This window comes from Periplaneta americana, chromosome 5 (genome assembly GCF_040183065.1).
Source record: "Periplaneta americana isolate PAMFEO1 chromosome 5, P.americana_PAMFEO1_priV1, whole genome shotgun sequence".
NCBI lineage: Eukaryota > Metazoa > Arthropoda > Insecta > Blattodea > Blattidae > Periplaneta > Periplaneta americana.
The window spans coordinates 81,374,152-81,395,665 of NC_091121.1; the positions used below are offsets into that span (position 1 = coordinate 81,374,152).

Below are 21,514 nucleotides of genomic sequence, written 5' to 3' on the forward strand. Positions count from 1 at the left end.
CACGATTTTACGTGTAAGGCCTAAAACTTAATAATTCTAAAATAACTAACTAGCTATTTTTTGACTGCAGAGTCTGTATTCATATGCATTAGTTATGTAAAGTTACATCAACTTTTCGGCTAACCGTTATTAATTGCCGTTAATAGCTGGGAGTTGATTACAACATGAGTTTGATCGATTTGAGAATACAAAATAAAATCGTTATAAAATTGATTACCTCCAGGAATAAGGATCTAAGCCATATTACTTCACAATTGATTTAGACCCTTATTTCGAGGGAGGTATTCAATTATACAGTATTAAGAGTGATAAAATAGTATATTATAATACAAGTGCGGAAAGGACACGAACAAAGCGAATGCTCCAATCATACAAATTTTGCAACTGCCATTTTCGCATGTGTGTTACACGCTATTTTTGTACGAAAGTGGCAGAATAAAACATAAGCGGAAAAAAAATTATATATGTCAAAATGACACTTCATATTTTATCTTGAAAAAGCGTATTGAAGATAGTTTCTTGAAGGTGGTGTTCTCGTGGCAACAATAGTATATTGTTGATGAAACAATTATATTTAACTGGGAAACTTAAGGAGTCATGTACAGTCCCAGAAATATAATTTGGGCCATCTAATAAGTTCCAGATGCAACGCATTGCGCATGTGCAGTAAACAAGAGTTCCTAAATATATGCTACTTCTGGACTGCTTGTTGCCTGCATAGAGGAGGACTGTAATCAAAACTCGGCCCATTTTTTAATTCCGTGTATGTACAATATTGTCCCGTATACATTTACAGTAGTAATATACAAAAATGTATTATTTTCTAAGCTGAACCCCATTCTTTCTGAAGCCTGGTGTAATGTTTGCAAAAGTCTTGTACAACATTAAATAAATTTTATAATTAAAAATAAATTAGCCTTTGACGGTTTACGGTTCAATAAATTGGCTGTTGCGATCTGCGTTAGGAAAAACTGTTTTCCAAATATCTCATATAATATTCAATATTTTAAACGTTTTCATACTTAATTTTATTCACTATCATTTCCTTAACAAAATAATAATAAAGAAGAACGGCACACAAATATGCATTGGAAATGATATTAATTTTTGGAATAGTCCATTAGCGAGCTTGTTCTCTTCTGACACTTTCCTTAACAAAATCGACCTTTATAATTTCATTAGCCTACATAAATCAGAAATATTTTTTCTGGCTTTTTTCTCTAACTAAAATTTTTCACTATTTTGCACACAAATTTATAAAGTAAGAACGAATAAAGATATAACAGTGCTATAGATCAGTTTTTTTTCTCTATGAAATCGTTGCAAAATTTCATGAAATTATCTAAAAAATTATGAGTTATTAGGGAAACGCTTTCAAAAATGTAAATTCATGGCGGACGTGGTTCCAGGATTCGCATACAGGTGGCATGTCTGCGGGAGCAGCACATATCCTAAAGAAGCTGCAGGGGCTTCAAACATTGGACTGCTGTAGACAAGGGGAGTGTAGCTCCCTCGGATAGATGGCGCCTTGGTGAGTCGTGGAATCGACGGCGATGTGTCCCTCTCGTTGAAGATGCAGCATATTCATGCACGTGAATAGCGAACAGATGCCATCTATCTGAAGAGGCTGCAGAGAAACATCACAGAGAGGCGGAGGGTCGTTCCTATTCACGCAGACTGGATGATGTGGCTGAATTGATAAAATGGCAACAAGTGAATCAAGTGTTTTATGAGCGGTCCTAAAAATTTCAAAATCATCCCAATACAGAAGTTTGCACAAACTTAAGGCTGCGGTGCTTGCCTATGGGCCCTCCTCCGAAGAAAAAAAAAGACCTTTCACGCAATGCAAGGGATTTTATAAATCCCCTGTCACTATTTTCTCTTGGCTATATTAGCATATTTTCCCTTTCTTCATTCCTTAAACATAGCCATTGAAAGGTAAAATGTTAGAATACAATATTGAGCATTCGAGAATTAGTAGGAAATAAGGCTTGAGACAACAGGAATTGGGGAGGTGAGAGCTTTTACTGAAACTCTGCAGCTGCGTGTGATTTTTCTTCTGCTTTATTCAAACTTTTAATCTGACTGAAACAAATTTTGGTCACATCTCAATACTATTGTAACTGAAGCTTTGATATATTATTATGTTTTAGTGTTGTTTATCTAATTCAGTTTAAATGTTGACCAATCTTACTGATATATGATTTACAGAATTTTAAAGATCGTCAACAGCAGGAAAAAAACCGAAGTACTCGGAGAAAAAAGTGCTGCGTCAAGTTGCAAGATTAAATTTCGTCCACATTTAACTTCCACGACTCGATAAATTTAAACAATTCCTCCTTGTAGTAGAGACTCATTTTAATAGTGTTGTCCGTGATAATACAGTTTAATTTCGTACATAATTCGAGGTAGTTCTCCATCAGAAGTTCTCTAGATTTTAAATGGGAAAGAAAAACAGTACTCGTGTACTGTTAGTTCTACGTGAAAGGATTCAATTCATATTATGTAACAAACTTAAACTCTTAATTGAATTTTCTTGTTTAATAATCTAGATAGGCTGAAACTAAGTAGGCCTACTTTTCACAACATTATAGATTCTAGGTTGTGTAAATTAATAAATGTGCAAAAATAGTTAGCAATACTTCATATATGCAGAGTGCTCCGTTGAACACTATAGGATCTGAGAACTTGTTCTTGGGACAGAAATAAAGGGAATTATTAATATAACATTTTACTGAATACGTCTTAGATTAGAGGTCTTCAAGCAAGTAGTTTCCTTTTGTGTCAAGACGACCTGAAATTTCAGGAGTGCATTATAATTATATGATAAGAAACATAGAAGTTTGTAATACCTATATACCTGATTATGTATTTTTTAAATGGTCAGTTTTATTTTAGATAAATTAAATGTCATCTGATGGAAATTTAATGTTGAAATATTTTGAGGGGATTTAAATGTTTTACTTTGGGAGAAATAGCGACACTGTAATATCGATTGTTTGGAAAATAATTTAATGTCTATTCATAGAAACCGCTCTTTCCTTTTTATTGTTGAAGATTAATGTCTTTTCGACAAAGTGGTAGCCTATTGAGACATTTTTATTCTCTTTCTTACCAAAAACACATTTCAAATTCATGTAAATAATCCATTGAAACACTCTGCGTATACCATTATAATTTTAATTTATTACTTGTGAATAGTCATTCACATTTCTGATGGAGCTCTACTGTTGTTGCTCATCAATTATATGCTATCAAATTCCGATTAATTTTTTTAAGAAAGCATAAGGATCTTCTTTAAACTTGTGTTCCGCCTTTACAGGCTTCAAGAGTTCTCCAAGCAAGCCCAAATTTGGAATAGTAGCGTTAACTAATGGTGTAGCGGCTGCAGCAGCTGTAGTGTTGCCGGTTGCTTCGCCTGCCTTGGCGGCTGCTCCGCCTGTCTTGGCGGCTGTTTCGCTTGCCTTGGCGGTTGCTGCTCCCGCCTTCGCAGTTGTACCTGCAACTTCGGGTTTCTTAGTTTCAACAATTTCGACAGCAGAATGGAATACCTGACCTTTAGGTCTGAACAGGCCAGCTATTCCAGAAGTAATTGATTTAAACACCGACAGGATTCCGTTGCTAATTCTCTGGAAAAGACCAGGAGATTTTGCCTCAGCGAAATTGTTCAGGACGATTTTACCTCCTGCAGGTTTGGCTGTTGTGTTGGCAGCAGTTGTGGTACCGTTGGCCAGAACCGCACACGCTGAAACCAGAACTAATGCTACCACAAGCGTCACCTGGGAACAAAGGAAGAACATTCTCTGCTTACAGAAATCTGCGCCGGACATAAGAAAATCGCATGCATACATACATACATACATACATACATACATGCGTACACACGTACAGGAGTGGCAAAGAAACCGGACCGACCCATGTAGCTGATTTCAGAGCCTTGTTCACTCCAGGGCACGATATACTGGTAAATAAGTCTTTCGTGGTTCGAATCCTGTCTGGGAAGGAAACTTATTTTTGTTCCTTATTCAAATTTATTCCCAGTACTTTTCAATTGCTGGTAAAAATTCATGTTCTGGGAATAATAAGTTAATTAAGTAGTAAAATATCACTGCAATCGAAAAGTATTGGGAATAAATTTGAATAAGAAACAAAAAAAAGTTTCTTTCCCAGGCAGGATTCGAACCACGAAAGTCTTAGTTACCAGTCTATCGTGCTCTGGAGTGAACGAGGCTCTGAAATCAGCTACATTGGTCGGTCCGTTTTATTTGCCAGTACAGTAGATACATACATACATACATACATACATACATACATACATACATACATACATACATACATACATGTACATACATACATACACACACAGGTTGTCTCAGGAGGAATGTAAAATATTTCAGGATATTGTAGTTAGGGTTAAACTACATTGATATTATCTGATATAAATACCTACTGTATGCCCGAAGTCTAACGGTTGGGAAGAAATACTGGAACGTCTTGCGGTTCCATGTACTATACTTGACGTTTTTCGCTAGATCTTTTGCACACGGCAGCATCTGAGCACCACAATACTATAGAAGAACTATCTGATCGCATAGTTTCAGTAGAGCTGCAGCGATTATTCGCAAAATTCCTGACATTTTTAGAAAAACCAGAGCCTCAGTAATTTGAAGTAAATGACAGCGAGTTCTTCACTGACGCGTATGCGACTCACATCTATAAACCCGACTAGAGAAAATGTGTCCAAATATTAAAATTCTTCCTCTTGACCTCCTTCATCATACCTAAGCCGCTGTAAACAAATTAATCCAGCACCCTATATTGCGTTCTTTTTGTGGACACTGATGGTGGTCAGAAAGGACCTCTTTCAAATCCTGTTATCATTCTAACCTGAAATAGTTTCTGGGTTCGCGTGAGTTGTCTTCGTAAGATCGACAGTAAGTAGTAAGGAGCAGAGAATTGGATATTTTAATGAGATTTTAATTACAGAGATATTGATTACAATTCGTATTTAATTTTCTCATTATACAAAACGCATAGGCCTATGTAAAGAAAAAGTATTGCGGTTCTACTATATACATTTCAAGGTTTTCAAGTAAATTATAGACCTACACACATAGAATTTCCGCATATTGTTCATCATTAATTAATGTTGCACTCCCGCGACTTTGAAATTCTCTCCCGCGCGAGATCAGAGACTGTCGAACCCTATCGTCGTTTCAGAAGAAGCTTAGAAAGTTGTTATTGAATAGGAGCTATACATGTTTATTATAGGCCTACTCGTACTTACGCCTGTGTGTAAGCTAGTGTTCCATTTTAATTTAGTATCTTCTTTTGCCCCTTAGGGATTTAGCTTAAGATTTATTCTTATTTGTAATATTGTTTCGTTAACTCTCTGAACGTTATTTTTCTGTATTACGGTATGTTATATATTACGAGTAGCAGTGGTGTACGCAGAATTTTGTCGTTATCAAAATTGTTTACAATTTACAATGTCAATTTTTAAGTTTTGTGTATTATTATTATTATTATTATTATTATTATTATTATTATTAGTAGTAGTAGTAGTAGTAGTAGTAGTAGTAGTAGTAGTAGTATTAATAATATTAATATTATTAACAATATTATTAATAATGTTATATTTATTAATATTATACTATGTTCTAATAGAACATATTCATGAATATCCGTATCAAATCTTAGAAACGTAATTTTTTCACAGTCATCCAATTTGAACAAATTTTAACTTCTGTTTAATTTTGTATAATAAAACATTATTATAACATTATTACACTTACACAATAATATATATATATATATATATATACATATTTAGTCAACAATTATTTGTATATGATAGATAAACGATTATGAATAAAAATACTTATATCTAAATATGTCATTTTCTTTTAAAGTTCAGCGAGGAGTTCAAATCCCGTAAACCCCCTGCCCTTGCGTACGCCCCTGACGAGTAGTCTATGTTTTCAAATTGTAAGCTTTGCTATATTATTACATCTGTGGCATCTATCATTAACTAATCTCATTGAATGCAATAATTTATTATATTGTACGAATTACTTTGTACTTCAGGTTGATTTATGATGAAGCGGAAGCCAAGGCCTAATGATCTTAACTTCTCCCTAATAAATAATTATAATCCTAATATTCAGAGTCCCCAGTACCAAAAAATGTTGTTTGGGGAAAATTGTTTATCTCTCTGCGCGTAGCCATTACTCCTGAATTAGTCAACGGATTTTCTTCATATTCAATATTTAGGAGTCAATTTATCTCAAATTATGCACAGAAAATATAATAATTTATGGTAAAATTTAACGGTCTCTACTTTTGGTCTCTGATATTTCGCTAGTGTGAGAAAATAGGAGATATTAAAGTGGAATTCAGAACCCGTTATGATATGATGATGGGTGGGGATGGTACTAACAGAATTTAATTTTAATGTGAGTGATAAATAGTTGGTACATATTTTCTCTTGTTGAAGGGCAGACATGTTGGATATAAACTGTGTATTACGTGACATTTTTTCCTGAAATTTTTGGCTGAAAAGTAGTGGGAGGAATGATGAAAGAGTAGTTCCTGAGAGGATTTATAAAGTAGTCATTAGTAACTGATAACGCAAATATATATTTTTTTAATTCACTTTCATTTCGAGAGACTATCTATGCACATACCGCTTTGTTTCAACTTGAGGGGAAAGGGATGAATAATGGAAGCATGCTTCAAACATTTAATTTAGAAGATAAAAAGAAAACATTAAATAACTCACCGGTAAATAACTTTATAATAGGACATAGGACATATTTCACATACCTAAATTATTTAATTCACCTGAATAAGTGCCCCAAATACTGTTGATTCACAAACAATCTTTATACTTTATACTTTCTTCCTGTCTTTTCTCTGTAATGTAATATAGTCAATTTCATTAGTAAGAATGATATGTTACTAAGGCAGGGAAATTTGCGGTACTTAGATTAATTAAATGTTTAATGGCAAATCTTAAGAGGGCATTAATCGAAGAGAGGGGTGTATGTGAGAAAATATAGCCTATGTTATGGATCTGACAGCTTTATTTCCACTCAGAAGTCAAGTTTCGAATATTCGTTGTCTCAAAATTCTGTTGTCTTCGGTCGAATTTTAAGTAGTGAACATCGAATTTACTAGTGAAGTGTCGTAAACACCGAAATCTAAAATTTGAACTAATTTAATATTTTTAAGAACTGTAAGAGATTCAATGAGAAGTCTAGAACTTCTACAGTGCTTTCGTTCCATTACCCTTAAAGAGCTATTTTTGCAAGTAAAACTGCCGCTTTTATGATTTTCCGATATAAAATAATATTCTTTAAATTTAGCAATGCATTTCATTATAACTATTTACCCATATTCATTCTAGACTTTTTATATGAGACAATCTTTTTCCCCTACCTTAATCATGTTGATATCCTGACGCTTTCTTAACTGAACTGACGTCTGGAAATCCTCAAAACCTTCTGCATCAGAAAAGAAAGTGGTCGATTTTAAAATATGGATTCGTTTTATAATTTCCTTTGTTATGCTGTTAGCGTCGTTAATATATGCTTTACAAAGTTGTTTTAAATTTGGTCGTAAAGTCTCTGTAGACTTACTATCTCTGAACCCAGATACCGCACATAACAATAGCTATGTATAGGTTATTGGCGACATCGTAAAAGAAACTTGTGCAATGTAATGACCGTATAAAAAGAGTCCACATGTGTCCTTCATGTTTATATATTCTGGTATTCACCAAATTGCTTTTCATAGCCGTTCTAAGATATTTTGTTAATGTTAAAATCTTGTCGCAAATGTTTTGCGTAATCCTTTAATTTTGATTATTAACTGATAGGCTAAAACTCTGATTTACTTTCAGTGTTTTACAATGGTGGTTTGTAATTTCCTGTCAATGGCTTATTCTTTTAAGAATAATTTTATGTGTTGTCTAAATAGGGCATTGAATGTCAATACATGGAATACTGGATATCTAAGACAATGTTATTGGTTTAGTATTTTGCTTCTGCCCTTTGCATATTTCTATAATACCAAGCAATTTTATCGTCATTCCCTTTCTGCGTTAATTGGGACTCCAGTGAAGGCGGGTAAACTCGATGCTGATACTCTTGTCTGTCTATGACTATTCCCTAGTCTAAGCGTGTTTCGAACTCACGGTTGTATTTTCCATACAGTAATCTCTGTGTATACTCTTTGACATAGTAATTGGTCGCTAATCGGAGACTGTCTCACCTCGAAATAGCTCGGGAAACATCGTGTGCGCTATGTTTACACTCGTGCGTTTTATTTAAAGAGATTCCCCTCTCTTTGTAACGAGGAGAAAGAGCTCTATCGCTAAGTCATAAAGGCTTCGTAGGGAATATATCGTTTAGTGATATACACAATCTACCAAAAAGTAATTGGCCACTGTTTTTGTCCCTTTAGGTCCTCGTGGTACCACCTCTTGTTGCTATAACAGCAGCCACCCTGTCAGGCATGCTCTCCACTAGTTTGATAGGATATTCACTGGAATGCGTCGCCATTCCCCTTGCAACATGGCACTCAGTTGGACAATGGAAGTTGGCCCCATGTTTCGGCTTCTACTATGCAGTGATATGCAGATAATAATGTTCACCGGTTGGACTGGCCTGCACAGAGTTCTGATCTCAATCCCATTGAGCATCTTTGGGACGAACTGGACCGGCGATTGAGGTCTCGGGAGATGCGGCCAACTTCCATTGTCCAACTGAATGCCATGTTGCAAGAGGAATGGCGACGTATTCCAGTGGATATCCTACACAAACTAGTGGAGAGCATGCCTGACAGGTTGGCTGCTGTTATAGCAACAAGAGGTGGTACCACGAGGTTCTAAAAGGGCAAAAACAGTGCGAATTACTTTTTGATAGATAGTGTACTTCATCCTCGGAACTCGATGCTTATTATTTCCCCGTGTGAATCACACATTAACTCGAATGACAGACAAATTCAAACTATACGACAGCGACCATTTTCCTTGTCAAAAGGCATGCAGGTGTGCATTACAGATAAATTTGTTACATTTATAGTCTTTCATTCAATTTTATATGAAGAAAACGTCTGGCTTCTATGCAAGGCACTCTAGGACTGCCATCAGTGTTTCTATTTTTATTTTTGTTAAGCTTTTCCACTCTTGCAATGGTTACCTTCATCCAACATTGTTGCCTCAGTTACAAGATTATAACGTCACCCTTATAATTGGCATTTTATTGTAATTATTTTGTGTAACTAAGTTACCACTGCCACCGGGTGCTTGCCCACTTGCAGTGTAAATACATACATACACACACACATACATACATACATACATACATACATACATACATACATACATACATACATACATACATACATACATACATACATACATACATACATACATACATACATACATACGGGAAACTCGGCAATACGGGTAATTCTGCAGTAGTGAATATATGATTTTACTGCGTCTTTACAATAGCGTGAACGTAAGTTTTGAGAGGCTGTCAACAAGAGGCATGTCCTCTGCAGTGCTATAGAAAAATCAAGGATATTGGTCGACACCTCTGTCGGCAATACAGTGAAACATCGAAAGTTGGCTGTTTTTCGTGTTTTGCTACACAGCTGAAAGGAAGGGAGCAGTGTTACATAGAAATTGTTCCTTTTGTGTTACTTTCATAATGTATTTCATAATTATTTACTACTGCGGAATTAGCCAAGTCCTATTGCGGATTTATCTGCACTGTTGTGGAATTACCCTAGTTGTTCTTTTTCAATTGTAATGTATGTACAACTAAATATATTTGCATTTTAATAGGTCTCTCTATCTCGTTTGGTAATGAAAGGTTTCGTCCATGTCTTCATACCTTGATAATATTTTTCAACAAACATTTTGATAAAAATATGATAGATTTACTTCTTAATATTGCGGAATTAGCCGAGTCTCCCCTACATACATACATACATACATACATACATACATACATACATACATACATACATAATGCTGTTTCTTTTCTTTTCCTTTTTTTCTTGTTTTTTTTTTTTTTTTTTTTTTGCAAACTTGTGGCTAGTTGCCACTTTAAAAAGGCTTGATTTAGCTATAAAATGGCTAAGTTGGCATCACTGCCGCGAACGCTCGGCATAATTCCGTCATGAGTACGATAGCAACACGAGCTGTGGTGTAACCTTGCTCAAATATGCCGTGAAACATATCGCATAGGCCTCTAATAGTTCATAACAGGTATAAAATGTGACTTATATAGGCTACCTCACACTGTTAATTGTTAATTTGAAAAATAGTCCAATAATTCTATGGACATTGACGGCACACTCCTATCTTTTCACCATAGTGTGACTCCTTATTCAAGATTCTCGGCTTCATTGGAAAAGAAAACCAATCGACAATCCATAAATTTTCAAGTTACTAACGTTTTTTAATATCCAATTACAAAAGTTAAATGCAATGTGTAATTAAGTATTATATGCGCAGTGTTTCACGACGTACTTTTGCTGGTAGGCCGAGACTGTCTGTATAATATGTTCTGCAAAAGTGGGCCTTCATCAGATGGAGTCACATCAAGTTACCAGACGAATATCACTTCACAAATTAAAAGGCAAGATGAAGTACACCGGTCAAAGATACGCCAGATGTCCTAATGATACGACCATTAAATCGGAATAGACGATTGATACCAATCGACATTATTCGAACAAATCAGCAACAGCTTACAGTTCTACTTTTCACTGACGTAAAGCTGATTATGTGTGAATATGTAAATTTTTAGTTGATTTACTAGGTGTCTTTTATACGACTGCCATAATATTTACTGATAACTTGCATGCGACATTCGAAACAGGCAAAATTTTATCCTATTCAAATATGCTTGTAAATAAATGATAAAATACGTTATTTTGAAAACACTAGTCCTATCTTTGTAACGGTACTCTAAAGTTGTAATTCACTATGTCCAGATAATGTCAACTATGCCACTACAGTTGAGTTAATAATGCAATATATTGAGAAATTATTATTACTACTATTTTATTACAGGTGGCCCATGGCCATTCTATCCACATAATGGTCCGCCGCTGTGAAGTAATGGTCAGTATGCCTGACAGTTGAATGAGCGGTCTCGGGTTCAAATCCTGTTAGGGACAAGTTATCTGGTTGAGGTTTTTTCGGGGTTTTCCCTCAACCCACTAAGAGAAAATGCTGGATAACTTTCGGCGGTGGAGACAGGATTCATTTCATTCATTCATTTCGCTAGCATTGAGACAGTGGATAGCCATAGTAGTTGATAAAACGGCGTATAATAACAAATAAAAAATCCACATAACTGGGAATTCGTCTTGTGCTAAATAGCCAGTTTTGACTAAGAATCCACACAGTAATGAAGACTAATTGAAGACCAACAGTTAACAATGGATATTATTATTATTATTATTACTATTATTACTATTATTATTAATTTGTTTCTACCTAAGAAGGTATGGAATAATTACATGAATATTTTATTTATCGGTTATAATACTTTATCTACAGATGTTACCTATGTATGTAATATGACAAAGACGAAAAAGCATTTCACTTTCATTTCCTCACTTCAGTAATCACTTACATGACAAATAACTAAAAACAATAATGACGCGACTTTAAGTGTGTTAAGGGTTTGAGTGCACACATTTTAACAGTATGGAATAAAACCAATAATTCTAATGAAATATTTTTCTACAACGCATAGTTCAACCCTTAAAAATAAATTGTGTGGAAAGTTTCATTGCCGCTGTTTTAATTTTTCTTTAAAATTGTAAGGTTTACTGTGAATGTCGCGATAGATATTAAAAAGATGAGCAGTTTATGTCTTTGTCTTTTTTTTTTTTTTTTTGCATAAAGTGAACCGTTTATTCACAAAATAATGCTCAAATTTTATTATCTGTATGTCGTTTACGGACCCGGATTTCTGTCTCAAATTGATGGAGCACGATGTTTTCGCCACTGGCGATAGTGTCATAATGTTCTTGCGCCATTTATTGTAGCACAGCAATGTGTTTGCGCCACTAAGTCATATATAAATTCAAGAATATTTTTGTTTTGTGTTGGTACTATGTTACGATGTTAGGGTACAATTTTCCATCCCACTTTTCCAGACTGCGGACAGGCACATGAATAATCTCTTGATTTCGTATTTTTCTTCTTTTACAGGCCTGCATATATAGTACGTTCGCTTCCCCCAGCGGCCGGCCAGCAAGCGCGGAGCATTAGTTAGCGACGTGTATCAATCCTCAAGCTTATCCTACTCATTTATTGTTATCACTTGAGTACTAACCTTGTTACAAAAGATGCTGAAAGTGGTGTCCAGCTGCATTGATGCATTCTTGACATCTTGTGACAAGCGTACTGCTCACGGAAACCACCACGCGTGGCCTTGAGGCGTTTTTTCTAAAGCGCTTCAGTAAAGCAAACTGATTGTTGAAACGGAACGCAATTAGGTCAGCTGACTGCAAAATGATGGACAGCTGTTGAGTGATTCTTAAGCACGGGTGACAGCACGTTGGTAGGCTATATTATTGCTGCTCCGCGTGCTTGCTGTTCATCGCCCGGCCGCAGGGGGAAGCGAACGCACTGTATATTATTAATTTTCAAATAAGTTTGTTTAAATGGTTTTAAAGCTGAAATTATTTAAAAATATCAGGGTATGAATTGTAAAATAAGTTGTTGAATTTTCTATGAAACATCTCAAATACGTTGATTATGTAGGTGATTTCGAACTATTCGGCCCATATTATAGGAGGGAATGCGGCCTCGTCAGATATGTAGTAATCTATAAGATAGTCGCTAAACTGTTCAATTTTTGGGCATGTTGGCTTAATGTAAGTCATCTCAAAAACATAACAGTCATCTACTTCTTGTGAAGGTAAATAGGACAAACAAAAACAATGTGTAAGCCACTTACCAGCATGAGACGAATTGTCTTTGAACGCTCTTGCAGACCAGAACTTTGTGGTTTACGCCACCATGCCTGGCAAAGATGAAACCGACAATCCAAGAGTTGAGTTGCCTTACCCCATGATGAATCAGTTGCTTCATGTATAGCAACCTCAAAATCCACTACCTAGGAACCGTGCACTAGTAGAAAGAGAGGTACTATGCGCATGTCACTAGATTTCGTGCACTATGCCTACCAACTTCACAAAAAAGAAAACAACATACTTAACTGTCATTTGTGCAAGCCCATTCCCCTAATATATAACCGTATTCCTCAATTACAAACAAACAACAAATCTGCTGCAACGTCTTGATGCTTTCGGCCTTTTACATCATCCCTGCAAGTTTGTAACTTCACCACAGAAACACCCGGTATAAAATATGTATATGAAGTTAGAGAATCTATACAGATAGTTGTGGATGTCAGCTAAGTAACTGATATATTGCGGTCGGGTAGCTCGAGAATCATCTTCACAGCTCGTCACTAACTTTAAAATAACCCATACACCCCATTCTACCTAAAAAAAAGTAGGATCATTCTTAAGGAAAACGAACATGGATTACTGAGTGGAAGCCACCATTTCAGAGTAGAGTTAAATCAGATTCATGTTTAAGGACAGGATCAGTGTCAGGTACATTCAAAATTTTATATTGGATACAACCATTTCTGCAGTTACCTTCGATACTTGCTACTTACATTTTTAACTACGAGTACTGGTAATATATTGTTATTACTATTAATATTTATATAATGCCCATGTTTATGTTTCCATCACATCGCCAAGTTAACATCTTGTTAAATTATGGAATACAATATTTTAAATTCTTCTTTCTCTTTTCGACAATGGAATATTGCGAAGTATATAACACTGTTTCTGAAACTGCATTCCATACAATGCTGCTAATGCAAGGTTTTAATATTGTTTTTATAATTTTAGATTGTTTTTAATGATGTTTGTGCACATAAATATTGGGTACATAATGTATGGCAAAATAAAGCATGAAGTAAATTATCATCTACATAGGTGAGATTAGAGTCTTACAGCTACAGGATCATCCAGTCAGTGTAAAAGTTCAGAATCATATTCGCAGGAGAAAATGACCTAATGATTTTTGTGGTAAATGAAGCGATTATTGATGCCTTTCTCTTCGAAAAGTTTGGTTTCTTCTGCGATTGTTATTGCCTTTTTCTTCCATTACAGCTGTGTTTCGTCTGTCTCTAAATATATTCCTGTAGTTTTAAGAGTGATGTTAATATTGCACTGCAAGTGGGTCATTCTGTATTCACTCGCGTCCGATTTGCGATTTTTTTTATCTATTCTAGCCCAAATAATTTCTTCGCCAGGCGGAAGTGTCCGATCACTACAGGAGTAACTTTGGTCGTGGTGGAGAAATTGCCGGACATCATCGTCACGGGTTCTTTCGCAAGGTACACATCCTTCTTGTCGTTTTTCTTGAAGAAATTTTTGATGGTTTCAATGATGTTGTGCGCAAAGTTCTTTGGGTTCATCGCATTCATTAATTGCCCCATTTTCTCGAAAATACCTGGCTTCTTCTCTGGAGTTGAGTTCGTCCCGGGAATAGTGCTACTTCCTTGTGTTGTGCTACTTTCGGCTGTTGTGGTGCTTGCTGTTGTCGCAGTTGTGCTTGGTGTAGTTGTGTTTTCTGATTTCGTCGCAGCTGTAGTTGTGTTAGCTTGCGCATCTGCAATTACCCCACTCAACAAGGCACAGATGACCACAGCAAGCATTAAGATCACCTGCAACAATAGTAAGAAAGAGTAAATATAATAGTTTTCCTCAGTCATTTGTGGAATATGCTGTGCCATTCACAGTTCAAAAAATATCAAAAGTAAATAATATCACAAGTGCTAATAATCATTTTTCGGCAATTTAATTCAACTAAAAGAATGCTTCTTATCAAAATAATTGTTATGAGAACTCCAGATTTGAAAGAGAGGAGACTATTAAGTAATCTTTATATGAAACAACGGATCAAAGTTGTTAGGAGAAGAAAGGTCAGAGGGAAGTGGAATAGGGAGAGAGGTACGACAAGGATGCCTACTCCGTTCAGTATCTACTTGGAGTTTTTAGTGAAGAACTGTTTCTAGAATATGGGAGAGGTGATAATAGGAGGAAGAAGAATAGAGTGCATAAGATAAAATTTGTCTGATTATATGACGTTGTTAGTAGAAGAGGACACGATACTAAAGGATGTGCTACTGCAGCGATGTCAAGGTCAAGAGCACGTAAGACGGTTCTGCGTGCGATCAAGTGCTCACTGGTTGCACTGCGACAGCAGCAGTGAATAAAAAGGGGTGAGCAAAGTAAATTCTATTGCCCTATCACTGCAAGATGAATTAAACTGTTTCTATTATTTAATAGATAATGTGTTACATTCATACAAGACAACAAGATATCAGAACATGTTTTGTAGACTGTACCTCTCTAATAAATGCAATGAATTATAAAATAGTAGGCACAATAAATAATAAACGTAGTTTCTCCTTAACTTAATACTTATATAGTTTCAGATAATAGCTAGAATATAATTAATTTTTATATAATTATGTAATAATCCAACTAGTATAAAAACACCGTTTTCCTGTTTTAACTTACCAATACAAAAGTGAAATAAATTACAGAACATTGTGCATATGGAAAAATGAAATAATAGGCCTGCAACAAATAATGAACATAATATATTTTCTTTATCTTAGCGATTTTAGATAATGTGGCCTACCTAATTAATTGCTATGTAACTGTTACATACTTAATAATGTACTTATTATATGAACAGCACATTTGTAAAACAAATTTAAATTTCTGACTTCTCGTCTAATATAGAAATATTTTTTCTTGTTTTTGCCGACACCAACCTTCTTATGTCCGGTGAAATTATGTTTCCTGCAACATGACGTATCATCTGATAATCTTGATCTTAGTCTTGGTTTTGTGAAGTTCATAAGTGCCCACATACGTGCTTACTGCCAAATATATAAATAATTTGCACCGCAAATATTCGTACCCTGGATATATTATCCGGCGAAGCGACTTCCAACTTGGCCCTGTTCACAGAACTTTTTCTGGTTTAACCAAAGGACATCACAACGGTAAGGAACATTGTCAAACTGAAAACCTATGGACAACGTATCTTGACAATTTTTAGACAGAATTCGTAACGAGTCTACGCTATTAGCATCATACTCTTTTTTGTACTTTATTCTGTAAACTTAAAATGCAATGTAGTGAGGAAGAATCTCTACAGTACATTAAACATATATTTATTACTATTTAATGTCAATAAAACAACAAAGTTTCAATACATCATTATGTACATCAATTAATAAATTTCAGGCGTTTCACATTGCTTCTCTTTGTAGCTAAATGCTTTCCATATATCAGACAAAGAACATTATCTCCTCTTTCATTCATAGACGTCAAGAGTTCCGTCAGCCTAAAACTTACTGAACGACTTTTTCCTCAATGTACAACCGTTGAGTTCACCAGTGACTTGCATCTGCGTGCCGTACGTGCTCTGAACAGCGCATACGGGCGATGAGGCACCCTTGTGCTCTGATTGACATCACTGTGCTACTGGATGGGATGAAGTTATATGTAAATAAAATGAAGACTATGCTCATCGAAAGAAAAATAAAGAAGGTAAATTATTCGGAATAATACAGTAGAACAAGAGGACAGTTCCAGATATTTGGGGTGTACTGTAAGTAGCAATATGAGTTGCTGCCAGGAAGTCAAAAAGAGGATATCAATGGCAAAAAAAGCTTTTAATAGAATAAGGAGAATTTTATGAGGAGCCTTGGAAAAAGAACTAAGGAAGAGACAGTGAAGTGCTTTGTGTGTGGGATGTGGCATTGTATTGGACAGAAGTGTGGACATTACGACGAAGTGAAGAGAAATGACTGGTAACATATTTGAAATGTGGATATGGAGAAGAATGGAGCGTATGAAATGGACGGACAGAATAAGAAAGAGAGGATGAAGAAAGAATAATTCTGAAAATAAATTGGCTGGGTCACTGGCTGAGAAGAAATTTCCTACTGAAGGATGCACAAGGAATGGTGAACAGGAAGAAAGTTCGGGGCAGAAGAAGATGATATCAGATGATTGGCAACATTAAGATATATGGATCGTATGCGTGTACTGAGAGGAAGGTGGGAAATAGGAAAGATTGGATAATTCTGGGTTTGTAATAAAGGACCTGCCCTTGGATAGAAATCTATGTATAAATGAATAAATAATAAGTAATTATCTCATGAAAAGAAACATGAGTTCGAAAGCGAAATTTAATTACTGGTGAAAATTTGTTTACAATTGTGAAATTCGACTAGGTAATTCCTACGCTAACAACTGGATATCACTGCATGAATATATTCAGATGTTTTTTCCTGTGAAAATAGAGATTATAAATACATATCAACATTTTGAATATATGAATTTCATGGTTAAACATTTGAGGTTGTAATATCACAATACACAATACAATAGGCCTAATTATGAAATAGGTTTTATTCATATCTCTAAATAACAATTTTATTATGGACTCGAGGTAAAATTAGTGTACGAATTGTTCGCTTCTCCTTTACCATAATCACTTACTTTTCTCTCTACCCTACCTCAAGCGGCAATCAACTTTCTTCCTCCCACCAGCACCCACTCTCGTATGATCTCACCTATTGCAAGATATCCCGCGTTCGCTGTAAGTTAATTCCCGCAGCAATCCGTACACATGAAGCCTTTACCCCCATTTAATTCTTTTAGTGTTCGTTGATGTTAAATCCTCTATAGCTTTATTTATTCTTTCTATATTGTCACATCCAAATCCTGCCATGTTTGCTTAGCGCTTTATACTATCCTCTGATAACTTCGAGAGCAATAATCGAATCATAAGCAGAGATGAGAGAAATTGAAAGCTCCTCGAAATGAAAAAATTGAGCATAGGATAAAATACTATGAAATTTTAGCTTTGACCACAGTCTAGTATGTATAGTCACAAAGCTCAATACGTAGTAAATATGCATCCATAGATAGTTGCTATTCACTAGGATCGCTACTATCGCCTCATTACAGATAATGCGAAATAGTAACGGCACAGTCTATTGTTCCTGGCACACTCACAACTCAAGCTTCGTGACTGTATATACTAGACTGTGCTTTGACTATCAATGTATTGTGGATTCTCATTGGTTAGTTGACGTTCACATGGAATTACCTACATCGTTTATAAAAATCTGTAACAGAGCTGAGAAGCTAAAAAAAAAAAATAAATAAATAATTAATCGTCATCCATACGGAAATTTGTAATTTATAAGTAAATGTATTTAAATTTAAATATATTAGTATTTCTCTAATTCGCAAACAAATTTTATTCTCTGTTTTATTAATACATCCGTCTGTCATAACAGATGACCATATAGGTCCGGAAAACAAATTAAAAAAATTAATATATGTAAATAGAGAGAGCACTGGGTTTAGCTGGAAACCGCTGATATTGTCAATTTATGCTTAATGTACATAATTATTTTTCCCGACACTTTTTCCACCGTCTGTTGAGAACTACCGGATATGTTTCAAAGTTTGCCAATTCTTTATATCTTTGGTTCTGAGTTATCCCGTGATTGGAAAGTTCGCTTACACGATCATAAAGTCGTAGGTCACATATCTTTGAACGTCAGTGTATCACATCACTGAAATAAAAGCAACGTCCTTAACTAGGATATCTAATCACTCATTCCCTAATAGGTATGTGTGGTTATACTAAGAAAAGGTGTTCGTTGTTTTCCTGAGTACCTTCTTCAATCACCCTATGACAAACATCCATAATTGCTACAAAGATCTGTTTCGTAGATAAGTAAGTTTCGGACTGTTTGAATCTAAAATATTTGAACTTGATTTTGCCACATATATATATATATATATATATATAAGATTATTTCAGATCATTATAAAATAACATTTAGAATGATACCGGTATATTTCGGTAAGAAAACGATTGAAACATATTACTATCTTTAAAGCACATTATAAAGATGTATTTTCTGGCAATTTATTTTGTACATCTATAAAATATTAAAAACATTTTTTAATTTACTACAATACCATAACCAATTCCATCATACTTCTTGCAAGGCCTAAAACGGATTAATTGTATTATAAAATAATATCGATACGGTACCTAACAAAGTAACTTTGAAATCGCACTGAAAACACTTCGCTTAAAGTAAATAAAATTTAAATGCATTATTTATTTCAAATGAGCCTAATGACAGAAAAATTTGATCACGTCTACTTGATATTTGAAAACTAAGCTCATAAGTGTACAAGTAGGCAAATTAAATAAATAAATAAATAAATAAATAAATAAATAAATGATTCAATGAATAAATATATATACAAATAAATAAAATAAATAAACAAATAAATAAGTGAATAAATCAGTAAATATGTAAATAAATGAATAAATAAGTAAATAAGTGAATAAATAAATGAACAAGGAAATAAATGAATAAATAAGTATGTTATATCGTCGTTGTTCCTGCAATGACTCCTATGTGACATATTTATCTATATTCAGATTTTTGCTCTATTAAATAACTTAAATACTGATACAGCAAATAATAAAATCTCCTATATGTAATTATATCTCTTTGTTTGGAAAATGTAAGAATTCACAGCCTCATATTTACGGTTGTTATAGGATGAATAAATGTGCTTTTTCTTCTTACTGAAAGCTTTTATATTTTGCACATTGGAGTTTTTGCAGGAAGAACGATGATATATTTATTTGAATGATTTTAATTATGAATTATTTTTTAGAATTTTTTTACACTTTCTGTTTGTGAAGGTGCTTTGGATTTATTAATTTTGGTTAATAAATAAATAAATAAATAAATAAATAAATAAATAAATAAATAAATAAGTAAATAAATAAGTAAATCAGTAAATGAATAAATGAATAAATAAGTAAATAAATAAATAAGTAAATAAATAAGTAAATAGGTAAATAAAAATTAGTAAATAAATAAGTCAATAAATAAATAAATAAATTGATATTAAAATTTAATAAACGAAACATAGAAAAGACACGTATGATTTTTCAGACTACAAACAGTCTCAGGAATTCTCATGAAGTCTTTATTTGAAAATCGTTACGTTGTCCCATAAAATTCTCGTATTTTGTTCACCAAAACGTGAAATGAGGAAGAAAGTTTTAAATTTCATAGGGTTATGGTATGATACTTGGGTTAACTTAGCACCTAACAGAGCAGGTCTACCTTGGGTATTTCCTTGGAAGTGTAGGCGGCTGGCACGTATGATAGACGTCCCTACAGCCATTAATGTCTATTGTCTGTACAGGTACCCACGCCTTAACTTCCCGCTACCCTATGGGTCTACTTTGCCTGTAATATTGGATAACTTTACCTGTAGGATAGACTAATTTCTAACTTAGGAGTACAGAGCTTAATGACAATTTTGCTTTAAGGCCACTTCTAGAGGCGAAATAAGTCAAGTAACATTAAGACCATTTTCTCATTAATCTGTGTGTTTTATGGAGAGTGGTTGGATTTAATCATAGGCGATGGGGGTGAAACATACAAAGTAAAGCACGTACGATCAAAAGACCCGTGCATTTGATTTAATGGCAAATTCTGATAGTGTAGTGCATCTGTATATACGAGTATAGCCTAATATTGCTGAATAAGTACACTGCCCTGCCGGGAATCGAATTCGTTTAGCAGCGGCCCGTTTCAATTAAATTTATGAAGACCTCTAATAATAATAATAATAATAATAATAATAATAATAACAATAATAATAGTAATAATAATAATAAATCTATTTACACTTGATTCTAGGAATCTTACCTTTTGTGCCGTCATTTTGTCGTTCACAAGCAAGAAATAATGTTTGTTACTGAGTGTTTGGTGCACTGGGCACATCGACAGACAATCTACAAGTGACCGGCTTCCACTATTACGTCACACAGAATTATTACTTACATGCAAATTTCAGACTACAGGGTCTTTCGAACTTATCTTTACTATTCAGAGCAATTGTGAGGCAGTTAACTCGAGGAATGTGTATAGTTTTTATTTATTGGTAAATCTCGCAGTAAAATATCTCGGAAGTACTTAGATTCGTCGAAGGTGAGGAAATGAAGATATTACTGGAACCTATATATTTTGTTTTATTTTATTTATAGTCGCTTTAGTTAGAATGATCATATAGCGACTTTACTATGGACGGATATCATTTTGTCTGAAGAACCTAGATATTATTATTGCTGCTGCTTTCGCTACCATTGATGTTATTACTGTTATCAGTCGTCTTAGTAGCTCAGTTGACAGAACGCTGGCTTACGACGACCGCGGACCGGAGTTGTAATCTCGGCGTTGGAGGAGTTTAATTTCTGGTGGACAAAGCCAAGGCTGTGAGGATTTTCTCGGGATTCTCCCGTTTTCCTTTA

The 21,514-nt window shown here is 34.6% G+C and overlaps 2 protein-coding genes across 4 annotated transcripts; both read right to left on the reverse strand.

Moving 5' to 3' along the window:
• Positions 1-79: 79 nt before the first annotated feature.
• LOC138699886 (uncharacterized) lies at positions 80-7,544 on the reverse strand. 3 transcript variants are annotated; one of them, XM_069826085.1, is made up of 3 exons: positions 7,441-7,544; positions 3,683-3,779; positions 80-3,505 (listed from the first exon to the last, which is right to left on the reverse strand). In XM_069826085.1, the coding sequence occupies exons 1-3, from the start codon at positions 7,447-7,449 to the stop codon at positions 3,255-3,257; spliced, it is 357 nt and encodes a 118-aa protein (XP_069682186.1). In that variant the 5' UTR covers positions 7,450-7,544; the 3' UTR covers positions 80-3,254. The 3 variants fall into 3 exon arrangements, with proteins under 3 accessions (XP_069682186.1, XP_069682185.1, XP_069682187.1); XM_069826086.1 differs by having other exon boundaries at positions 82-3,499; XM_069826084.1 differs by having other exon boundaries at positions 81-3,779.
• A 6,103-nt stretch (positions 7,545-13,647) lies between these two features.
• LOC138700513 (uncharacterized) lies at positions 13,648-21,112 on the reverse strand. The gene is made up of 2 exons (XM_069827114.1): positions 20,913-21,112; positions 13,648-14,786 (listed from the first exon to the last, which is right to left on the reverse strand). The coding sequence occupies exons 1-2, from the start codon at positions 20,985-20,987 to the stop codon at positions 14,343-14,345; spliced, it is 519 nt and encodes a 172-aa protein (XP_069683215.1). The 5' UTR covers positions 20,988-21,112; the 3' UTR covers positions 13,648-14,342.
• Between the last annotated feature and the right edge of the window lie 402 nt (positions 21,113-21,514).

Bases quoted from the DNA above. Each gene is read 5' to 3' on its own strand.
- LOC138700513 (XM_069827114.1), bottom strand. From the start codon at position 20,987: ATGTGCCCAGTGCACCAAACACTCAGTAACAAACATTATTTCTTGCTT. The intron at 14,787-20,912 runs GTAAGATTCCTA...CTATTGTTGCAG, and splicing joins ACAAAATGACGGCACAAAAG to GTGATCTTAATGCTTGCTGT.